Raw genomic sequence first — 22,056 nt, 5'->3', positions numbered from 1 at the left:
GTGTTGACAAAAAGAATACTTGAAATTTCAGCATGACAAACGGATTAGGGTCGGACATGGTAGTTGATATATGAAGCAGAATACTGACAAACTTAACACAAGTTACAGCTTATGTATGTCCCTTTAATGGAAGGATCTCTACAGGAGTCCACAAGAGCAGCAGACCATAAACGTATAGCTAACACCTTACCTTACACAAACACACAGAGACACAAATTTCATTGAAATTCGTATATTCTTTATCGGAAATGATTTTGAAATTACATTTCTTAATGTATGACTATGCTAGGGAGATATAGCTTACATGGTACAATTGATACGGCAGAGCGGTTGATGAAAAAGTAAATTTGTTGTTCAGTTTAACATACCAAGGGTAATATTCATGAGTAGCTGTGATTGTAAACCCAGTGATTGACTTTTCTCTCCACCCTGAAGATGTTAATATACCCTAAAGAATAACGGTCACACAAGTAAATTGTATATACTGAATCCTACATGCAATACAACTATCTATGTGTTCTAGCAGGGTGTAGCTGATACACTGTGGAGAAAGCTCCGTCAGACCAGCCATCTCTGAAAAATACATTCAAACTGAATTTCATTCCAAGGCATCAAAAATGAAGAACTTGCCTATAAAATGGCAGTGGTGAATCACACAGATGCTGCAAATGGCGCCATGCTGTCACCCCTATTCACTGCACAAATTGGTCAGACCTCGCATATGAAAATGACAGAGGGCCATACCAACATCAACATGCAGTCAGCTGACAGGGTCCAGTAGCTAGCCATGTAGCAACTAGGCTGTGTAGGCTCAGTATTAATGGCAGTGGTATCAAGTTGCGTCACTAAAAACTTACATCATTGTCTACAAAAATATACATTACTGATATAAAAGAAGAAAAAAATATAACACTGATTGCTTTGATCAAGATCACTCAGGAAGAAGATAGAGACTTTTGCTACTATATACATAACAAAATAAAGATACAAATATCTAAAGAAAATTACATATTAGGAGAGTCTGACATACTTATTGACAATTAGTGGAATGTTCAATGAAAATATCATGGTAGAACAATCAAACATTTCAAATAAGCACTTTCTACTTAGACTACTACATTATTTGTATAACTTTTTGAAAATGAAAGAATGGTTTTTTTGTACAAGTGTCAACAAAAGATGTGAGATTGATTGTCTGGTCATGAATTTGGGTGATAATGACAGAAAAAAACACTGTGAGCAATATTCAGTGACATGTAGGAAATGCAATCACATCACAGACTGACATTCATAAGCTCACACACAGTACAGAATATCTTAAATGATTGCTGAAATGGCAACACAAAGCCTTACAAATATTCTTATCAAAGATATATTAATTTATAGAGACATTTAGAAGCATTAAGCCTCTAAGGAAAGGCAGTCTTTGTCCCAGATAGCATTGCATTCTGGGTTCCATCATTATCGGAGGCATTACTGAGCTCCAGTGGTAACCATGGTAACCGGACATACTGTCAGGGGTATGCAGATCTCAAACAAAAGATACACTTTGCATCTTTATCATAAACATGAGAAGATAATGTGGTGTCTAATGAGAACAAATAGGTTTTGATTGGCATGGCATTTACATGATATTTCCTGGCAATAATTTGGTTATCACTTTCCATGACAAGATCCGATATCTATATACACACAGTTAATGATGTATTTGATGCAAATCATCTACAAATTCAAGACAGGAAAATCAAAGATTATCCTCACTTTGAAAGTTCCATTGCATTACATGTCATTACATCTTGTTTTACCCTTAATTGTAAATAATCCATTTTTCGTCATTTTGTTTTGCATATTCTTGCCTTTACACTGCATATGAAAAACACCTCACAATGAAAAATGGGGTAAATTTATCAATGATAAACAAGTTACAATGTACCTTGGCAAAAGGGCAAAATTCTATGATAATTGTGAACATAAAGTCATAACTGCAACCCCTGCCCCTCAACCAAGAGAATGATAAACACCAGCATTCACTCTGTCTATGGCAACGCACATTTTCAACATCATATCTCGCATTTTTTAAAACCTGATAGCACCCTTGATGTCGACAATCCATGCCTGTTTCTCTGCTTGATGGAAAAAAAACTCTCATTGAGAACAGTGTACAAACATGTATTTTCAAAAATTACAATCAATTTGTCTTGTTGTGATTTCAGAGCAATCCAAAAGGGAATAGAAATTATACTGTTATGATGCAGTGGATGCTTGTTTTCCTGTAAGCAACAAGTACATTTTGATGACAAGATTATCCGCCATCTCACATGACAAGGTCTAACATTGGTTTGATATATCATTGTATTATATAACATAGGCCATCAGGTGAGAAACTTTTCCCCTATTTCCATCTGAAGCCAGAGACTGGGAAAACTATGGCTTACTGTGTCATCAATATTTAACCAAAGATAAAGCGGAAAAAATGATCTAACCTACAAAGCAGCTGACAAAACAAATGAAATGCACTTCATTGTATTTTGATAGACTAGGTCCAATATTTCTTTATGCCAGAGATTAGTCTACTGCAGAGATATACACTATCCTATCTCTTACTGTTGGTGAGAAAAAAATCCGAAATTGCAAATTTTAGTCTTGTAAATAATATTTTTGGCAGTTAAAAAAGGTAATTTATCCTGGATTGTTATAGCTTTGGTCAATAATATTACTTGATCATGTAATACAAGAATAACAAAACAAAGTTTAACAAACACACACACGATAGTGTTGCTAGCTTTATGATTTGCAAGACTGATTCTTCAATTTTTTTTTGTGCTGATATGTTTGGAGGTTCCAAGGTCACTTCTTGTTGGTCTCTTCTTGAAAAAAGTTGGTGACATTGTGGCAGTTTTCACGTTGGTTTCCCTCACAGGGGATGGATTTTCTCATTTCACAATATGCTGCTATTTCCACTGTTGACTGGTGACTTGAAGTCAATGACAGGGTCCGTGATTGTCATCTGTGTCATAGAGAAAAGACCAGTAGGTGTTTTATATAAAATTGTTTGGTCTAATATTGAATTTTCCTTCAGGGTTGTGATACGCAAAAGAAAATTACACAGGCTTACTCACGCCTCTTTCTGAGCTTTGAATTCAAAATTCAGCAGAGGACAAATCACATTCTCAAGTTTTAAATCCTGAATTTTAAATTTGGACGAAATCTCTCAGAGCTTGCAGAACTCAGAACATCCGGGTAAATATACATGTTTATCTTTTAATTTGTATAGGTCTCTCTCTCCCTTTCACTTTAGACAAACAAACAAACATAAGATAAACAACACCCACATTCAAAAAGAGCATGTGGATGGACCACAAGTTTACCACACACCTATGTATATGATAAACATAATAATTGGCAATTTATTAAACTGGAATTTGAATAGCCAACAGTACAAACAAAACCACCATCAAATCATACATATTATCTCTTGGGTGCACTTTGTCAGTAGAACACCACCTGTTGTTTTTATCCTGGAGTAGAAGCATTTTACTGTAACTGTGTATATACCTCACTTTGGGTGCCATCTGCAACCTTTTGCTAAACATTATTATACTTGTGTTTTTTATGTTATCTTCAGTCAAAACCTGTGAAGTGCTATATAATGTCTTGATTTCTTTGATTATAAGAGCAATGAGATGGGTCTACAATAGACCCTCTTGAAGGAAGTCAAATTTCACATTACTCACCGTTGATCTCAATGGTGACTGTCTCTTGAATGGCGAATCATTGAAATCAATTAACTGAAGAAAAAAAATATCAAAACAAGGTAACATTAAAACATGAATCATGGCTTTGTTAGAGTAGCAAATGTTAGACTCAAGATGCCCGTTATGATCTCCTATAAAACAGTCAAAATATAGACAATATTCTCTTACCATGTCCACAGCTGGTGAATTCTTGACTGTTTTATCAGTGGCTCTCACATTCTCTTTGTTTTCCACATGTTTATCATTATCATCATCAATAGAGAACTTTGGTGGAGGGTGTGTTACTATGGACCTATTGGTAGAAGAGCTGGCCCTGTGTTTTGGCTTTCTGATGGATAGTGGGCTGCTGAGAGGACTGCAAACAGAAAGGAAAAACATAATTTGCACTGCAGATAACTTGTAGATAGTCTCTTCTGAAAAACCTGACAAGCTATGTGGTGGGTTCAATCTAGACTTCTAGACTTTCTCCTTCCATGAATACATCATGGAAAAATACATTGACGCGATCGGTGATACATGCATTTAGCAAATAAATTTAGCAAATAAATTATAAAACTATGTACAAGGAGTGACGATGTGCACCTTTTGTCAACATTGTCTGTACATTTTAACATACTGAACAAACTACGATAATTTGTTGCTCTTTCTACCAGGCTCTGTAGACAAACCATAGAAATAAATGCCACTTGGGAGAAAGAGGATTAACCCTTTGAGTGCCAAAGTCAACTTTTGTTTTTCCTGAAAATTATCATGCAGACAATTTTCTTCAGATTCAGACAATTTTTTTCAGATTTTTCACAACATTTTGATCAAAAATTGTTGCTAATGAAAAGTTATAGTCCATTTGATCCAAAATTATCATTATAATTACAAAAAAGTTCATAAAAATTTGTGAAATGTTGCACTAGAATTTTGGAGGGAAAAATTACAGCACTCAAAGGGTTAACAATTGTGGTGACACAAGAGTTCGATCATCGATCACTACCTTGAAATGTGTGATTGACCAACAAAGCTGAAGAAAAGCAAAAAGGGCAGATTTGTGTCAGTGTCACTTTCTACATGTATGTATGGCTGAAATACGTTAAGTCACTTCGATGAAGTGTTTGCAATCGTCTACACAATGAAGAGAGACACTTTAATATGTATATTGCTACCTTGGAGGCATCATTGAGGTATTGGAACCGTATCTTGATTTCACAGATGCACTTCGCATTGGTGTAGGGATGTTTGATCGGCGACGTGTCACAGACTTTGGTGTAGCACTTACTGTTGACCTGCCACTAGTACTGTTCATTGGAGTGGGTGGGGTGCTTGCAAACACAGAATCCATGCTGCTGTTTGACCTCAACCTATTTATGGTGTGGAAAATATTAACTTGTGAAAACACATCAAAATAGCCTTAGAATGACACCAATTATATGAGATAATTATGCTGGAATGATGCTTCCAGAAAATAAGAGGAGCGATTTACAGCAGAGGGAGCTAGCACAGTGGAACAGCTGTAACGGTATTTGAATGGTTTGCCTAAATTTACATCACGAACCTAGGTCTACATTCATGTTGATTTTTAGTTTTACTTAACCCTTTCATGATAATGATTAGTGGCCAATACCCACAACAGTGAAATAGCATGAAACACAATGTACACTGTCAAAGCAGATGTTGATATTCTGATGATGACTTACTTTGAAGCTGATCCCGGGATACTGTCTGTACTGCTTACACTGCTTAGAGAAGATCCCATCAGTCGTTTTGGCATGCTCATCTTTTCCCTGGTCTTTGGTGTACTGGCTGTCACACCGGATACCTTGGGTGTGGCTGACTTGACACAACCTGGAAGACAAAGTTGCTCATGGTCAGTTTCGTTTGTTTGTTACATTTTACAAATCACAGCCATTCTATCAGATGAAATAATACATTTCAGTTCTAGCATAGACCCTTGGAAAATACGGTACTCTAGGGTCTATGGTTCTAGTGATGGCATCACTATTTCTGATTTGTATAGCCACTGTGCATCTTACTCAAAGTTACTTTCAAGTCATGTTTTCAGTTCAAAAACTGGAATATCATAATGTGTCCAACTCAATGAAAGATATATTTGTGTCTTTTCAACACTCACAAAGAGCTGATATTTAGCAGTCTGATATACCTTGGTATGGTATTACCGGTATGTTATAAACAGGTTAAAGTCAGTAAAAATCATGCTTAAAACTTTATCCATGTTTGTAAGGGTCTTCAAATGTTCAAGTCTTTGTTAAATTACAACATGTGGGACATGCTATGCCTGACTGTTTTTTTAAGCCAGCTTGACCTGATGGTGACATATGAACTTGGCAGGGTAAGGGTTAGAGTTCACCATGTGGGGGCATGCTATGCCGCACTGGTTTTAACTAACTTGACCTGATGATGACATACAAACGTGACAGGAAAAGAGTCTAGTGTGCGTATGGACAACGGTAGACTGATCACTTTGACCACACACATACAAGTATTGAATGTGATGCTACAGAGGAAATTTGGCCAAGCACTGGCATTGCAAAGTGATTTGAATTGTGATTGCCAAAAAAACAGCAAATGGACGATAATAGTGTGCAACAGAAACACTATTACAGTATATTACAGTGGATTACGATCAATCATGTATCATTATGCTGGAAGGTCACTGCATTAATGAGATTGATATCGCTTGTAATGACTTTCACTTGCCATCAAACACCTGATGTATCAGTGTTGCTCATCAAATTTATGTTATTTTTATATTTCATAGTACTTATCAGATCAGAGGCATGGATGTTAGGTTTGTGCTTTGAGTTTGAACAGTGTACAGTAACAGTGTTACATGCCAGTTATAAAATTGTAAAAAGGAGATCAAAATGGGAAACTATGAAGAATGCATAAAAAGGACTTTTGACTACAATTAGTACTTTCCAATGCCTGCGCTTAAGACGAACATGGGCCTAGACAATATTTGTGTCATTGTATCGTAGGATTTAATGTCAAAGGCGTTTTTTTTGCTAAAAAAATCAAACTTCATAGTTTAAAAGATGTCTTACAAAGTAGGACTGCTATGAGCACCTGCTGGGCCAACTTTGAGCAATCACACAAATTTTGTTTGAAACAAAAATCAAACCAGGGTGGTAAGGAAATTTAGAACTTACCCCTCTGACCAATTTTGCCAGGTGTTGCTCCATGTGGTATTGGTATCATGGCTTTCATAGGTTGCGGTTTGCTCAATTTACTGCCAGATGACATCTTACCAGCTTGGTTGTTTGTCCTGCTAACCCCTGCAGATTTCTTCTGCAAGGAACTGGGTCTGATCAGACTGGGCTTGTAAGCCGGTACTGGCAATCCACCTAATTTCTTACCTGCAAATTAAAATGAAAGAGAACGTGTAAGCTCTACAATGTCTTCTCCCTCCAACTGAATTATATTCTGTAATGCCGAGAATGAATGCAGTCGATATCCACAATTTCAATTTGATTTGTTAAGTCATCTGATTAAAACTGCTATCAATTGTGAGAATATGGATGGTTTATTTTTGAAATATCAAAATGACTATAAGAAGTTGGAATGGACGAATTTTTCATAATTTTCAAGATGTAACAAGCTAAACAGAGCTAAAGAAATTAAAACAAGCTTGAACTTTGTAAAAGAGGATTGACAAATATTCTGGTCTACAAAGTAATCAAAAGTTAGTGAACCAAATCTTGCAATATGATATACCGGTACTGTGTTGGCTTACTTATTTAATGGACCTCCAGGACAGATATTGATATTCAGATTCTAATTTTCAAAATACTTTTCTGATCTACCTCTTGTGTTGGCTCATTTGGAGCATTTGGAGTAAAACTTTTCACCAACTTATTATTGTGATAATCGAAAATTGATTTTATTCCATAGAGTTAACACAGGCATAGTAGCCATTTTGAATTTCAAATATCAATAAATTAAGGTAATATGCTTCTTTGGTGCCAAAATTTGCACAGTGATTCCGGTTACTTCTGATTTTGAAAGAGAATGGTTGAAAGTTTCCTTGAGGAAAGTTTGAGTAAAATTTAAGTCTTTCACTTTCGAAGGTTATCATGTAATGATGGTGAGGAACAAGCCCAGGTTTCTAAATGAACAGTGTTTGTGGGCTTCAATGTTACTTTAAATAATGCTAATCTGACACTAGCTTCACCGATAATCCTGTAGTACATATATCACATGCCAAAACAATTCTGTATACCACAAATACAGCATTGCAAAGTTGCAGAGTTCCGTTTCAAGCACAAGGTACATATGCTCAATCTTGAAAATAAATAAAACATGGTTAGCAGTGAAATGGTGAAAGGTACAAAAAGGAGAAAGAAAAACACTATTACCGTAATCTCTGACTGAGTCATTCAATGAATGGAATGAACTGTTACTGGACGCAGATGAAGAAGTAGAACTGAGAGACCTCATTGACGGTGGTCTAAGGCCGCTTGGTCTTGTCTACAGTAAGGTGGAAAACAGAAAAATGTCAATTAGCCAAATTTCATGTGTGCTACATGTGATCGGTAAAAGAAAAAGAAAGTGCCTCCTCATAAACTGCTAAGAAATGTTTTGCCATTAACTCACTGAATTCATCCTTAAAGTTTGATGGATAGCTATTTAGAACACATTCCCAAGAGAGATGAATTTTAATTTTGCTTCCATATAGTGAAGATAGGTTGCTAACCATTTTGTAATGTCCATAGTCCTTTAAACAATGAGTTACAATATACCAACCTCCATGTCATTTCCAGATTGAGACATTTCACAGCCTGGCTGTTGGTCAAGGTTTGTGACAGTAAAGGAGTACATGGAAGCACACAAATAGAAGTAAAACCAAAGGATGAATCAAATGATTAATAACTAGCAGCTTAGCAGGCACCAACAACTGTTTACAAGTATAGTTGCCAGTTTTGACATTGCTCTGTATGAATGGGAAACATGGTTGATTGACAGTTTATTGTTCTGTTTATTGGACATGCAGCAGTGAAAAGCATGATGACACTGAGGCAGATAATACATGAATGACTGATTTTCTAAAAGACAAGGCCAAAATTAAAAATATATGTGCATACTTGTGCTTCCTGTATAAACATGTCAGGGAGACAAACGATGTGAGTTTGTGTGACTCCTCTTTTTTTTGAAATGTTGAGAAAAGCTACCCTTAATTTGGACAATGCATAGAAAGTTACGGAGGAATGGTTTATGAAGAAGATTGGACTATTGCAAATACACACACATCAATTTCTTTGGGCTGATGTGCAGCGTCTTGGAAGTTATCAATTGGGTGGATGAACCTTACCGTTATTATTGAATAATACAAATAGATCTCTAACTTGCAGTGAAAAGTGACAATCGACCAATCAGATATAGCCTTCCGAGGACACTGCACATCAGATTTCTTTGGTCTCCAAAAGAATGAACATGCCTACTCACCGGTCTGTCTACTGGCAGTGGTCTTTTTCCTGATGATATGCTAAGGTTGCAACCATCGCTGGTATCTGACGCCACACTACATGTGTCTGACATAGCTTCCTCAGAGCCAGCGCTGTTCAGTCTTTTCCTCTTAGGTGGGCTGTACACCTTGCTTGCATTAGCAGATGGAGACTAAATATGAAAAATAGTGACAATAATCACTGTTCGCTCCCATATAGTTATCAAAACAAACCAACAATTGTATGAAACATGGACATACACATACAGACAGACTGACATTCACAGACTGACACAGAGTGATGACATTGACCCCAAGTGTGCCTTGGCCCATGAAGAGTGATAAAGATATAACAAAAAGCTGAATGTAATGATAAAATAGTTAAGTATAGGCCTACAGACACTGAGGGTGAATATGTTACAGCAATTTGATTAGTTTCTTTTCGTTTTCTACTTCTGTGATAATTTTTAAGACAATCAAACTGCAAGGCAGTTTTAATATGTATTGACAAACATGTTATCTTTTACAAGCACACAGCAAACTGTTCATGATTTTTCATTTACAATATTTGACATAGACTGAAATACATAACATGCAACTGATATTTACATTTTGCCCATGCACCAGATACATGGAGAGATTTCAACATACAATCATCAACTCAGAAACCCTACAGGGAAAAGTAAACATTGTTGTCTTCCAGAACAGCTGGTACATCCACATCTGGAGCAACTTACAAACTTAACCAATTACACAAGGATGATGACACAAGAGATAAAGTTAAGAAATTTAACTGTGGTGAACTTGACTATTCCTTTCAAATCCTTACCTAACTTGATTGACATCTTAAACTAAAATACACTGCATGGTTAATTGCACACAAAAATACATCAGGGGTGTACCATTTAATAAAAGGGGCTTGTCTGGAAGATTGATGAGGAACATTATCTTTTTTATCCGATACATTGTACATTCTTTTTTTCCCACTATCCCACCTTTTCTTTTGACAAACCTTCTGTGGCTGATTTTTTTTATTGACATTTGTTTGGATTTTTTTCAAAATCTGCCAGGACCCCCCACCCCTCCATCACTCTTTAACATTGAAAAAACTTTGAATATATTTGTTTGAAACCAAACCTGCTGAAATCAGCTCAGCTATGTTTTCTCATCATTTTTTACTGCATTTCAACACCAAATACAGTAGTTTACCATTTCAAATGCTTACTGAATCACCGCATTATCTTAAACATAGGGCCAATGTCCCTGAAGCTACTATAGACATGGATACAAAATTAAGTATTTCCTCACTGTATGAAATCATCTCACTAAGGTCATCCTAGGGACCTGTTAGCCAAATATTAAAGCTGTCTGACCAGCGGTTTTAAAAAAAACAAGCGACCCAATAGTCGACAGAGCTCTGCTGTGTTATGTAGAGAGCAACTTTTCATGACATATGTATTGATGAAGAAGATTGAGATCTTTGATAGCTCATTTCAGGATGGCCTGACCTAAAATGGCAAAATTAGCTGCAAAAATACAAAATTGATGATTTCATCATAATTATGTATAAAAATGTATACCAAATATCAAAGCTATCACATGAGTAACTTTTGAGAAACAAATATTTTGACCAAAAACGGCAAAAATTGACCCAAAAAATACAAAAATTGAAGATTTCATCAAATTTCACTATATCACACTAAGAGAACCCCTAGAAACCTGTATACCAAATATCAAAGGCATCAGACAAGTACTTTTTGCGAAACACATTTTTTGACCAAAAATGGCAAAAATTGCACCAAAAATACAAAATTGCAGATTTCATCATATATTCTATATATCATATTTAGTTTATCTGTAGGAACCTGTATACCAAATATCAAAGCTGTCAGACGAGCGGTTTTGATGAAATAAATTTTTGACCAAAAATGACAAAAAAATTCCTTAAAAATACAGATTTGCATATTTCATCACAATTTGAACAAATCCAAGTTGGGTTATCCCTAGGGACCTGTATACTAAATATCAAAGCTGTCTGACCAGCGGTTATGAAGAAGAAGATTTTTTACCAAAAACGCCTTTTTTGGCACTAATTTGCATATTTTCAACAATATCAAAAAATCAAAAAAAGCACAATTATTTCAGGTCAGCCCAAAGTACCTACATGCAAATTTTTCATGTAATCTGCTCAGTGGTTATTGAGTTTTTCAATTTTGACTGTTTTTACACTTTTTCATTTAATTTGCATATTTTTGGCAATGACAACTTCATTTGAACAAAATCTCATCTACAGCCCATCATCCATGTACACACCAAATATCAAGATGAAATGTGCAGCGGTTTTGGAGTTTTTGATGTTGACGGACAGACATACAGACATACAGACATACAGACATACAGACACACAGACATACAGACATACAGACATACAGACATACATACATACAGACATTTTCCTAGCCTATAAGAATAGCTTCCATTGCCATATATACATATGGCTATGGGAGCTAAATATGAAAAACAGTACAGTTCAAACATCCATTAAGTGCAATTAAGTCAGCAGATATAGTATATAGCAAAGGGGAATGCTAGTGAAAGGGTTATTAGCACTGCCAAAATGGTTAGCCAGTAACTGAAACTACAGTGTTCATTGCAGTTATGCACAAAACAATATTTATTATTGACATAGAGTAATGCAATACTTTTACCATTAGTCTGTTGTGTACTTGGATTACCAGATTACATGTAACTTAGGTAAAGAAACAAAATTGTATTGCATGTCGTTTGTCTATTTCTGTGATGGACTACATAAATTGAGGAAACATGTATGTATGAGAGATTACCATCTAACATATTCTCTAAAGCAAAAATCATTTTCACAGTGATAAGATATTCACCTTGCTGTTTGTTGTACCTGGTTTGACAAGTTTGCTGGGTCTGGTGAGTTTTGACTTTGCAGCAATGCTACCTGGTTTTTGCAGAGATCTCCTCTTAGCGGGCTGTTTGCAGTCCCTGGCAGTGGATTGGGCAGTAAATGTATGCACTGGAGGTGCAGTTCGTGTTGATATCCTTGGTGATGCCTGAATTTTTGACACAGCAGCCTGCTGTGTAGATGGAGTACCTAGCTTACTCTTCTGTGGTGGTTTTAATCCTCTGGTCTGGTTCATACTGGAACCCTGATACTTTACCGTTGTTTTTTGTTTTCGCTGCAGTGCAGGTGGCATTTCATGTTCTGAACTGAGACCCACCACGTATGTTTCTCTCCTTGGCGACCTTGGGCTCGTCTTGGAGTCCATCTCAAGGACAAAAGTCTCTCTTCTCGGCGATCGTGGACTCTTGATCTGAACTTGATCATCCAGTACAGCCTGGCAGGCCTTTGTTGGTGACAAGTTCTGAGTTTTATTCTTCATGGTTAACTTTCCCAGCTTGACGATTAAATTCTCATCCTCTGTGCTCGACTTCTTCTGTTTCTTTTTCTCCTCTTCAATGCTGCATTTCTCAAAGAATAGTGACAGAGTGATTGCCTCTTTGAATACCTCGGCGTACTGTTCTCCACTCAACGGACTCAGAGTTTTGTATTCTTTCTCCTCTTGCTTGATTTCATGATTCACAGCAATGCATTTTTCCTTGTGACCGACTGGTCCAAAAAACACCTCTTCATCATCATCATCATCATCATCATTATCATCGCCATCATTGACATTTGTCTGATTGTCCACTGTCTCCTTACCCCTGGCAAGGCAAACATGGTATGAAACCTAGCATGCTTTTTTTGTAAATCTTAAATTTCAGTGTTATGAACACAAACACGAAACGATGTTTCACTTGCAATAGAAAACTGGTAAAATCATTTTTGTTACACCGTTACAGAATAAATGAAGTGATTTCTGCAGATGGACCAGAAAGTTTGATTAACCTTTACTGAGTGGATTAGAAATACACAAATAGCTACACCATGATTAAAAGAACAAAAAAAATGCAGCACACACACACACACACATTAACACACAGACAAATATAACATTAAAAGATCAGCCTTTGGGCCAGACCCATCCATCTATGTAGAGAACAAAAACTCAGAGAAGCATAAAAAGTTTGTCATACCTTTCCGGAGGAGATATCGGTAAATCAAAATCAAATACTTCATTCTGAATCAGCTGCATTTCTGTTGATGAATTAATAAAACAGACATTACTAGACTATATACTAGTATACAAAGGGAAAATGCGTGATATATTTCTTATTGGTTTGTGGGATAGTTTAATGGTTTACCTGCTAAAGTTGCTCTACGTGTCCCAAGAAGACTTACAGCACACTTTATAATAAGTGTAGAATTTATAGACTGTTCTTTCTAACATTATGTTTGCAGAAAAATGCCTGATACGGCATTTTGCAGTGTTAAGGAACACCATCATGGTGATTTCAGTAGTCCTGAAAACTAGATTATTGTTCAAAATGTAATCGTCAAAGTTCAGTTGATCTAGTTTTCATCACTCTGTACAAATGTAGCACTTTCAGACTTACAAACGGGTTAACCCACTGGCTTCATCCAAACAAAATACTTCATGTTTGACAAGATTTTCAACATCTTGGCCCACTAGATTTTATGCTTATGCTAATTTTTTTCTTTCAGCAAGTGTTCCGGTATATGCCGATGTTTTTGCGAGTGCATGTTGTATACTGTATGCCACTTGGTACATATCAGATATGCACAGATTCATTCTGATTAAATTCATTAAATTTATCACTCAAATTGTTTCATTTTTAAATTATCTCAAGTTGTATTCCAAGCTCAGAGGCATGACCAGTTCAGTAAACCTCCATGGTCTTGGTTAATACCCTCTTTCTATCACTGCTGAACTACAAATTTGAAGTGCAAATATTGGATGACAAAATAATGATTTAAACAACCCAAAACAATAAAATAATGGAATACGTGGTCCAAAGTTCATATTGCTGACAGGGTTTTGAATGATGAACATTTTATAATAAACATCTGAACTGTGATAGAGCGTCAAACATGCTGCACATGTTTACATGGTTACCCCCACCCTCAAAGAAGTCACAAAACCCAGGACCTGACATGATGATAGGCTCATAAGACATGTTAGCATGTAAAGAAGAATGTATCAAAAGAAAGTTACATATTTGTCCACGTCTAAATATGGGACTTGTATTGCATAGTTTCTGAACAATTATTTCCTATGGGTGCATAAAATGCTGCATACTTTTTACACATTTCACATTAGTTAAGGTATTACATGTATCTTATACCTGAAGTTGGTGATAAAATGCTATCACACATCCAGTTATTCTTCTTTGTTTCATTTTCCATTCCATTTGTGGTATTTCCATCATTTGTAGTAGCTCCATTGTTTGAATTCAAATTTCCACTGGTAGCACTTTCACATTTATCCTGTGAGTCTCCTGTGGAAAGAATAACACAAGAAATACTGGCACTGTAAATATGTATCAGTTTATCATTGAGACACACATGCAAATGTAAACAACACTGCTGAAAAGTAACACTGGTGAATTGTTATCTTTACGTAAAGATTTAGCTGTACTTTCCCTGTTGGGCTATTATTACAGACTTTGTTCAAATTTACATGCAATTTCCATGTTACAAGGTGTATTCACAAATTTTGGTAGTACACCAAATTTCTAGGGCAAAAATATACCTCTATAGGAGGGAGTTGGTAAATTATCATTAGCATTTATAGTGTCTGTTCACCATTACTGTTGATTTGCAATTTAAAGACTTCATTGATCTTATGAGAGAGAAATTCTAAAAGTGGTTCTGTGTAAATTCAAAGTAGCTGGGTATATGAAAGTAAGGACTCCTTAGATGATTGTCAATAATTGTCATTAGTCACTTGCACATATAAACCTAGTCTATCACAGAAAATGCCTTTACATAAATAGATGTTGTACATGTAGGCCATAGCTTTCATACATAATGTGTCCCCAAAAGGTACAGGTCAAAACACGAACCACAGTGGTACCTTTGTTTGGATGTTTTCAGTCAGTTAGCAGGAACAATGGAGCTGCCTTGTTGACTACCAACTCATTTTGTTATTCCCTGGAGGGCAATCTTATTGAAGGAACAGTATTCCCTTTACTGTAGACAGGGTGTTTGGTCTTGTAAATTCTTATTTTTTCAGTTTGTGGCAGTATGATTGCTCACTATTGAATGTTTAGAACTTTCATACATTTTGATCTTAAAGCCCCAGTAACTTTCAAGAATTTTTTCATTTTTATTTTATAAATCAATTGTAACTTCTTATTCTACTCCCCAAAGAATGTTGAAACACCCACTATTGAGCTTGTCAACTTAGCGTCAACCAGTATATGTGTAAAATGCATGGTTATTGTTTACATTTGACTTCTAGTCTGGACCAGAAGTCAGTTTTCAACAATAACAATGCAGTTTACAACCATAGGGGCTGAGTTGGCAAGCTGGATACTGTGTATATCAACATTCTTTGTGGAGAAGAACGAGGAATTATGGTTCACATTCAAAATAAAAATGGTGAAATTATCATCAAAAGTTAGCATGATTGGGGCTTTAACTGGCAAAATCCTGGTAATTTTTTGGAGCACTAAATGATTTTCACAGCACTACTTTCATTCCTGTTTGTTGCCATGAAGATTGTCTTTGTTGTCATACGGAATAATCATATTGGCCACACTTGCTTACATATTTGTTTTAACATCATTTCATTAAATAATTTTTTATACGACCTGACATAGTGTTACTGATTGAAGTCCTGCATTGAATTACAATCTGCTATGGCTGGAGGGACAGTGATTGAATAAATGTTCTTCATGTATTTTTAAGAGTTATATTGATCAAATACTGTATCACATCTAAAGTGTTTTTCCCAATGTTGTAAGATTACCTTTTATCAATTACTTTCTCAGGTGAAAGTAAGACATTACATCTTTCCTGTCATTGCAAATTATTCCTATTATTTCAATTTGTCTGTAGGCTTTCATTTCTCACATATGTTTCAAGCATATTGAGTTACACAAGAATGGATCATGTCCCATGAAATCAGATACTGTATATGCATCATTAAGTTTGATACACAAAACAATCTCTTTACTTCAAATATACCTGTACTGTGATTGAACACAGTACAATCGAGTCACTTTTTCTGCTTCAACTGATCATTCATCTTTGTACATGGTGAAATGGTAAAAATCACATTTGCAGCCCTTTGTTTTCAATGTGATTGTACTTGAAGGTAAAATAAATATAAAATTCATCTTTGTTCCGGAAGACAAGAATATTTTCTTCCTTAACGGTCTTAACACTGGCAGATTTGGGCAAATAGAGCTGGAATAGCATCGGCCCAAGGCTTAGATTTATTTTCCTTTTAGACATGATTCCAGAGAAAAGATACGCTGCCGTAACTTTAGCTCTACATGTCTGAGCTTTGACCTTTCAAAGTTCAAAATGGTGGGCATGGATAGCATTGCGACATTTGTACTGTTCATACTTTTCCGGAAGCATTTTACGCACAAGAAAGGCTAATATGACAGCCACTTACTATTTTAAGCCTCAGGGAGACAAATTTAGCATATCTTTACTAAGCGTACAGGCCAAATCAGATAAGTAGGCTGTGTTTTTAACGGCGGTGTTTTTGACGACACATTACAGTAACATATATGTCTCTCAGTAGAGTATTAAAGCACTGTGAATCAGGTGACATTATCTCATTTGTGATGCAAAACTTGGTGATAAAATGTCGTTCTGATTGCACGGATGATAAGGGCTGGATTGAAAACTTCTGGTAAATGTGAACTTGACTGTTTGACAATCAAACTATATAAGCTAAAACTCTAAACAAGGGTCTATGATCAAACTTGGCAATCATCTGAGACCACTGAGAGCTGGCATTAATGCATCCACACTCAGAAATCTGGGCTAACTTGGATTTTAAGTCTATCCTTGACCCCTTCCTATCAGGACAAATTGGTCTGACACTGGGCCGATGCAGAGAGTTCAGATTGCTTTTACAACACAGATGTTGGTGAAGCAGTGACGCAACTTGTGTGAACGGGTATTTATCTCCCTACAGTAGGTTGAAATACGAAGAATTAGCCTTTCTAATAAACACGACAAAGTCTGCAGAAATGCAAAGTTGTTGTTGTTGACAAATGAATCGTCAAGTCACTTCAATGTGATTATGGGGATGGAACAAGAAACCCCACACTACAAACAGGATAACAAATTACTTCAAAAGATAGAGTCAATGGAGCCTTACCGACAAAGTCTGTCACAGCATTGTTGTTGTTGGAGTTTTTGGTATCACTGTCTACGCTACCAAACACATCATCCAAATCCAACAGTAGACCAGTTTTACAACCTGTAGATGTGAGACAATAGACAGGGAGAGTACAACAGACATGAAACTTTGATTTCTGATTATTCTATTCTTTTATACAATTCTGAATGTTACAAGAGTATGGAATGGCTGTCTCTCAACTAAAATAAGAAATGCAATGTCATCTTTCTCTATGCCAGCCTTGTCGATCACTATCAGGTCCAGTTTGTTACTTAAAACAAGTAAAGCATCACATGTCCTTTACAACACCACATTTAAATTAGAAGACCTGACCATTTATACATGTTGTACCTAAAAGCATATGATTTTCACAAATTGGCCTTGCTAAGAATGGTTGACTCACTCATGTGACTTGATAGTGATGAAGTATGTCATTTCAGTGTTTGTAACAGTGATCCTTTTGGTAGCTTGATTTTTTAAAAATGAATGCTGAATGTCAAGATAGCGAAAGGGGTATAGCAGTGATTTAATAATGTACTGTACAAGCAACATCTTACATCACAGTGTACCTATTATTATTAAAAACAGTCTAAAACATGCACACAATTATGTGGTACTTATGTTTCAATATATTTCTCTTGGATGAGTACTTCGATACAAATACACACAAGTCGTGCACATAAAATTGAATGGACAAAAAATAATTTCTCAAGTCAAACCAATAATATGCATTAGCGTTAATAGGCTGTCAGTAAACGAGTCAATCAACTTGATTTATACAACGACATATTGCATAGGCTGCCGGTACTTACCTGGATTTTCAGATTCACTTGTAGTTGGGGCAGGGTTTTCAGTTTTATCATCTAAATCACCAAAATCAATTAACAATCCAATATTGTCACCTGTAATTTAAACATTTCACTTCAAAATCTGGACAAAAGAGACAGTTTAAGGTAATGCTAGCACAGCGACTTTAAAACATGATGATAGAGGGCCTGTAGGCACTTTTTCCAATTGACACATACATGTACATGTAGTTACCAGTCTCCTATGAACAATTTATCCCCTCTTTACATGTATACACAGAACTGCAGTGTTTCCCTGAATAAGGTAACAGGGGCGTGGCGCCCTCTTGTAAATTCCGAGCGCCCCCTTGCCAGAAATGAAAAAGATTTATTTTTTTGAAAAATAAAACAATAAAATGTACGGGGAAAAAAGTTGACAGTGATTTACAAGCAAAATGCGAGCGTGAGCGTCGATCCTGCAGACTGCAAAGGTAATTCTCATCGATCTTGCAAATCTCGCGAGTTTGTGATGTCATCCGAGATCATAAGCCCATGTGCAACTCATCGAAGGCAGCCATATTTGCATGGCTCAGTCCGTAACGTACGTTAGCCACGGTCCCTCCATAGGGACCGTGCATTAGGTAACCGACTTAGCTGAGTAAACATGGCAAGGAGCTGGAGGGTACCCAAGGACAGCAGAGTACACTGAAGTTTTTATAGGAGGTTAGAATTTCGTTCGTGTATTCCTTCCCAAAGCAAAACAACCTAATTTTAGGCTCGGTCGGACGTGTATCAGGATGAGAACACGTGAGTGTTATGGTGATAATTTTGACATCGATGATAAATGTATGTCTCTAGACACGCTATGTTTTCGTTTTCAAAAAATGTAATCTTCATTAAAATCCGTGAACTGTAATAAAAGTTCTGGAACACTGTTTCAGATCTCTTTTCCTTTGAGTTTTTTATACGAAAAAAATCTGAAAAAAAAAATGCTCCCCAAGCCTGAGTTTTATGGTCACCGTGATAATTTTGACATCGATGAATAAATGTATGTCTCTCGCTATGTTTTCGTTTCCAAAAATGTAATCTTCATAATTGAAATCAGTGAACAGTAATAAAAGTTATGAAACACTGTCTCAGATCTCCTTTCCTTTGAGTTTTTTATACGAAAAAAATCTGAAAAAATACTCCCCAAGTGCCACCAAAAAACACCATTTTAATCTCTGTTTTTCAAAAGCTCCAACAGCAGGAGGGGGGACACCCCCCTCCTGACCTCCCCCCGCGACCGCTAAAGCGGTCGCTTGTGGTGCTTCGCACCACGTCTTCGCCCTCTTCTAAAAAAATCCTGGGGAGAACACTGGAACTGCTAAACATTCCCACATTAGGAATTTTTAGAAAAAAATAATCAGCATTTTCAACTTGAAGGCTCCTCAGGCCCATACTGTCAACATGATTTTTACTGACTATAGCTACTATAACAGACCTAGCCAAGTAGATGAAAATATGTATGGTTTTGGCTAAATACCACTTTTTATTGTTTTGTCAGATGGGAAAGTGATACTGTCTGGCAGGAAAAGGGTTAAAGCCCTGTTATTAGTTGTTTGATATTGCATTTTGCTCAAACCAAAATAATACCATCCAATTATCGGAGAGATGTGTGTAATTCCCCCTATTGTCTTTGAAAATGTCACTATTTCAATTTTTGCTGATGGATTTGGTCGATTGTTCACAGGTTTTTTGTGTTCTTGCTGTCAGCATGGAGATACCAGAAGATGCTCCCAGCAGCCATACTTGACTTGCCAGTAAAAAAAAATTGTTTAGTTCTTGAAATCTAAGTTGTATGTTCACCACTAATGTTTGAAAAATGTTGCGTTGTCCCCCTCCAGTAAGAATTTTTCAATAAATTGCTTTTGATTTCAAACCATCTTTAATATAAAAAAAACTTGCAAAATGATATAGCTGATGTTTTTCTAATAAAGTATAAATAGTGAGCATTCAAGCACTAGAGGGACTGTGATTCAAGTAAAAAACACACTGAGGATAATCTATGGTAATCAGGTTGGTAAAGGCATCGGAATTATTAGCCAAGTAACTGCATGCAATAGGAGTTCTTATCATGGTAGAATTGGCATTTTTGAGCAGGTAAAAAGGATTTACTATAAGTCTAAATGATTATGTGTTTTAGGTTTTGGTAGACTGTACAAATATTAAAAACAAATCAGTAAAGGCAAACTGTACAGAAGTGTTGTACTAATTGAATACCTTGTTTGCAAACATCAGCCATATTTTACACCTTGCCAGAAAAGAGCTCTTCTGTAGCTGTCTTCATATAAAAATCACAGGTTGATTTATACCTCTGCAGCTGTGCAAAATAAGACAAACAAACATGATAAACATGTCATGATCAGGTAATAATTAACCATAGAATATCTGACTCATCTTATGGAAGGTATTGTAAAGAGTCAGTCTAATTCTTATCTGACAATACCATTTAGAAAAAAAAATATGGTAATTCTGGAGAAATTGGAGAATGAATATGTCTTAATAAGTATTTGACTTTGACAGATAATTTCAATTGTATTCTTTTGTGAAGTTTGAGTCATCAAATGAAAGATAGAGGTCACAATTTCCAGAACATTTCACACACCAATCTTGCCAAACAAACAATGCAATCACCCTTTTGTTTGTTGACATGATGAATCATAGAGGTGGAAGGACAATGCTGAAGCTTTCTCTGGGTTAGCAGTCAACAGTGCATCAAACAGCACTTATTTATAATATAAAAGCCACCTCTCGGCTTCTTTGAAGTTAAAGTATATGGGGTTGCGGGTTTCCGTATCGCTGCATTTGAACTTTTAGTAGCCTATACTTTGGTTATGTTTCGAGATACACTGTAACAGAAACGTAAACTGATGATTCTTTATTGATATATACCACTGCCTTTCTGAAGCCCTTTCGTAACAAAATATATCCAATAATAACCTGAAGCCGAACGAACCCCTATCGCCCCACCTCTTTTAATTTTTTAGCAGTACAACAAGGTCACAGTTCAGCAACTATTAGAACAATATCCTTTTGAATAAAGTACATAATTTATCGACAAATTCAACCGGCCAGTTTTGCCACTCCGAAATCCTACTGCCCCATCAGTATTCAAGTACAACTGTATTAAAGTAATTTTAAACCTTGCAAACATCGTAACTGAACGACTTTGCTGGTAACTCAATTTGACTTTATCTCGGATAAATACGAAAATCGAAATGTCATTGACATTTATGTCCTAACCAAGCGTTACCTTGTACCATTTCTGTTTCGGATAACAATATTTCAACTCGGACATAGTCATGTCACACACCATTACCGAGGCACTATTGAAGCCATACAGTACGAAGACCATACCATGAAAATCAAACTAGTAACAACGGCTATTCCATATTGGCAGACAACTAACGGATCAGACTTACCTTTTTGAACTTCGATGAAAATGTATCCTCTGTAAATATTTTGCAGACCTGAAGCAGTTGCGTAAATTTAATGGAATTAATAAACGGTTTTCCACAAAACGCTGAATCGTTAGGGTTTCCACTTCTGCGAGAGTGGAACTCAAGTTGTTTGTCTTTACGATTTCAAAGATGGCGCTTGGGATTTAAAAGTCACATGTTTACTGTAGCAATCTCTCATTGGACAAGAAGGTGTCGTCAAACGTCCTATTTGTCGTAAATTGTAAGTGACTATATTTAGTTTTAACACTCATTCCAGACGTTTTCGACGCT

At 36.2% G+C, this 22,056-nt stretch overlaps 1 protein-coding gene across 3 annotated transcripts; it reads right to left on the bottom strand.

The window, feature by feature from the left end:
- Positions 1–216: 216 nt before the first annotated feature.
- LOC139134689 (G2 and S phase-expressed protein 1-like) lies at positions 217–21,937 on the bottom strand. Of its 3 annotated transcripts, none has more exons than XM_070701654.1 (16): positions 21,748–21,914; positions 20,546–20,645; positions 18,311–18,400; positions 17,478–17,579; positions 14,479–14,631; positions 13,309–13,369; positions 12,102–12,936; positions 9,207–9,377; positions 8,508–8,546; positions 8,120–8,231; positions 6,914–7,120; positions 5,441–5,588; positions 4,910–5,104; positions 3,924–4,110; positions 3,735–3,788; positions 217–3,007 (listed from the first exon to the last, which is right to left on the bottom strand). In XM_070701654.1, exons 2-16 carry the CDS (start codon positions 20,565–20,567, stop codon positions 2,939–2,941), a joined length of 2,445 nt encoding a protein of 814 aa, XP_070557755.1. In that variant the 5' UTR covers positions 20,568–20,645; positions 21,748–21,914; the 3' UTR covers positions 217–2,938. The 3 variants fall into 3 exon arrangements, with proteins under 3 accessions (XP_070557755.1, XP_070557756.1, XP_070557757.1); XM_070701655.1 differs by having other exon boundaries at positions 20,546–20,647; positions 21,751–21,891; XM_070701656.1 differs by lacking the exon at positions 8,508–8,546 and having other exon boundaries at positions 21,748–21,937.
- Between the last annotated feature and the right edge of the window lie 119 nt (positions 21,938–22,056).

The sequence above is a fragment of the Ptychodera flava genome, chromosome 6, assembly GCF_041260155.1.
Source record: "Ptychodera flava strain L36383 chromosome 6, AS_Pfla_20210202, whole genome shotgun sequence".
Taxonomy (NCBI): domain Eukaryota; kingdom Metazoa; phylum Hemichordata; class Enteropneusta; family Ptychoderidae; genus Ptychodera; species Ptychodera flava.
Note: the sequence above shows the minus strand (reverse complement) of the source record. Positions and strands in the feature narration are given on the sequence as shown.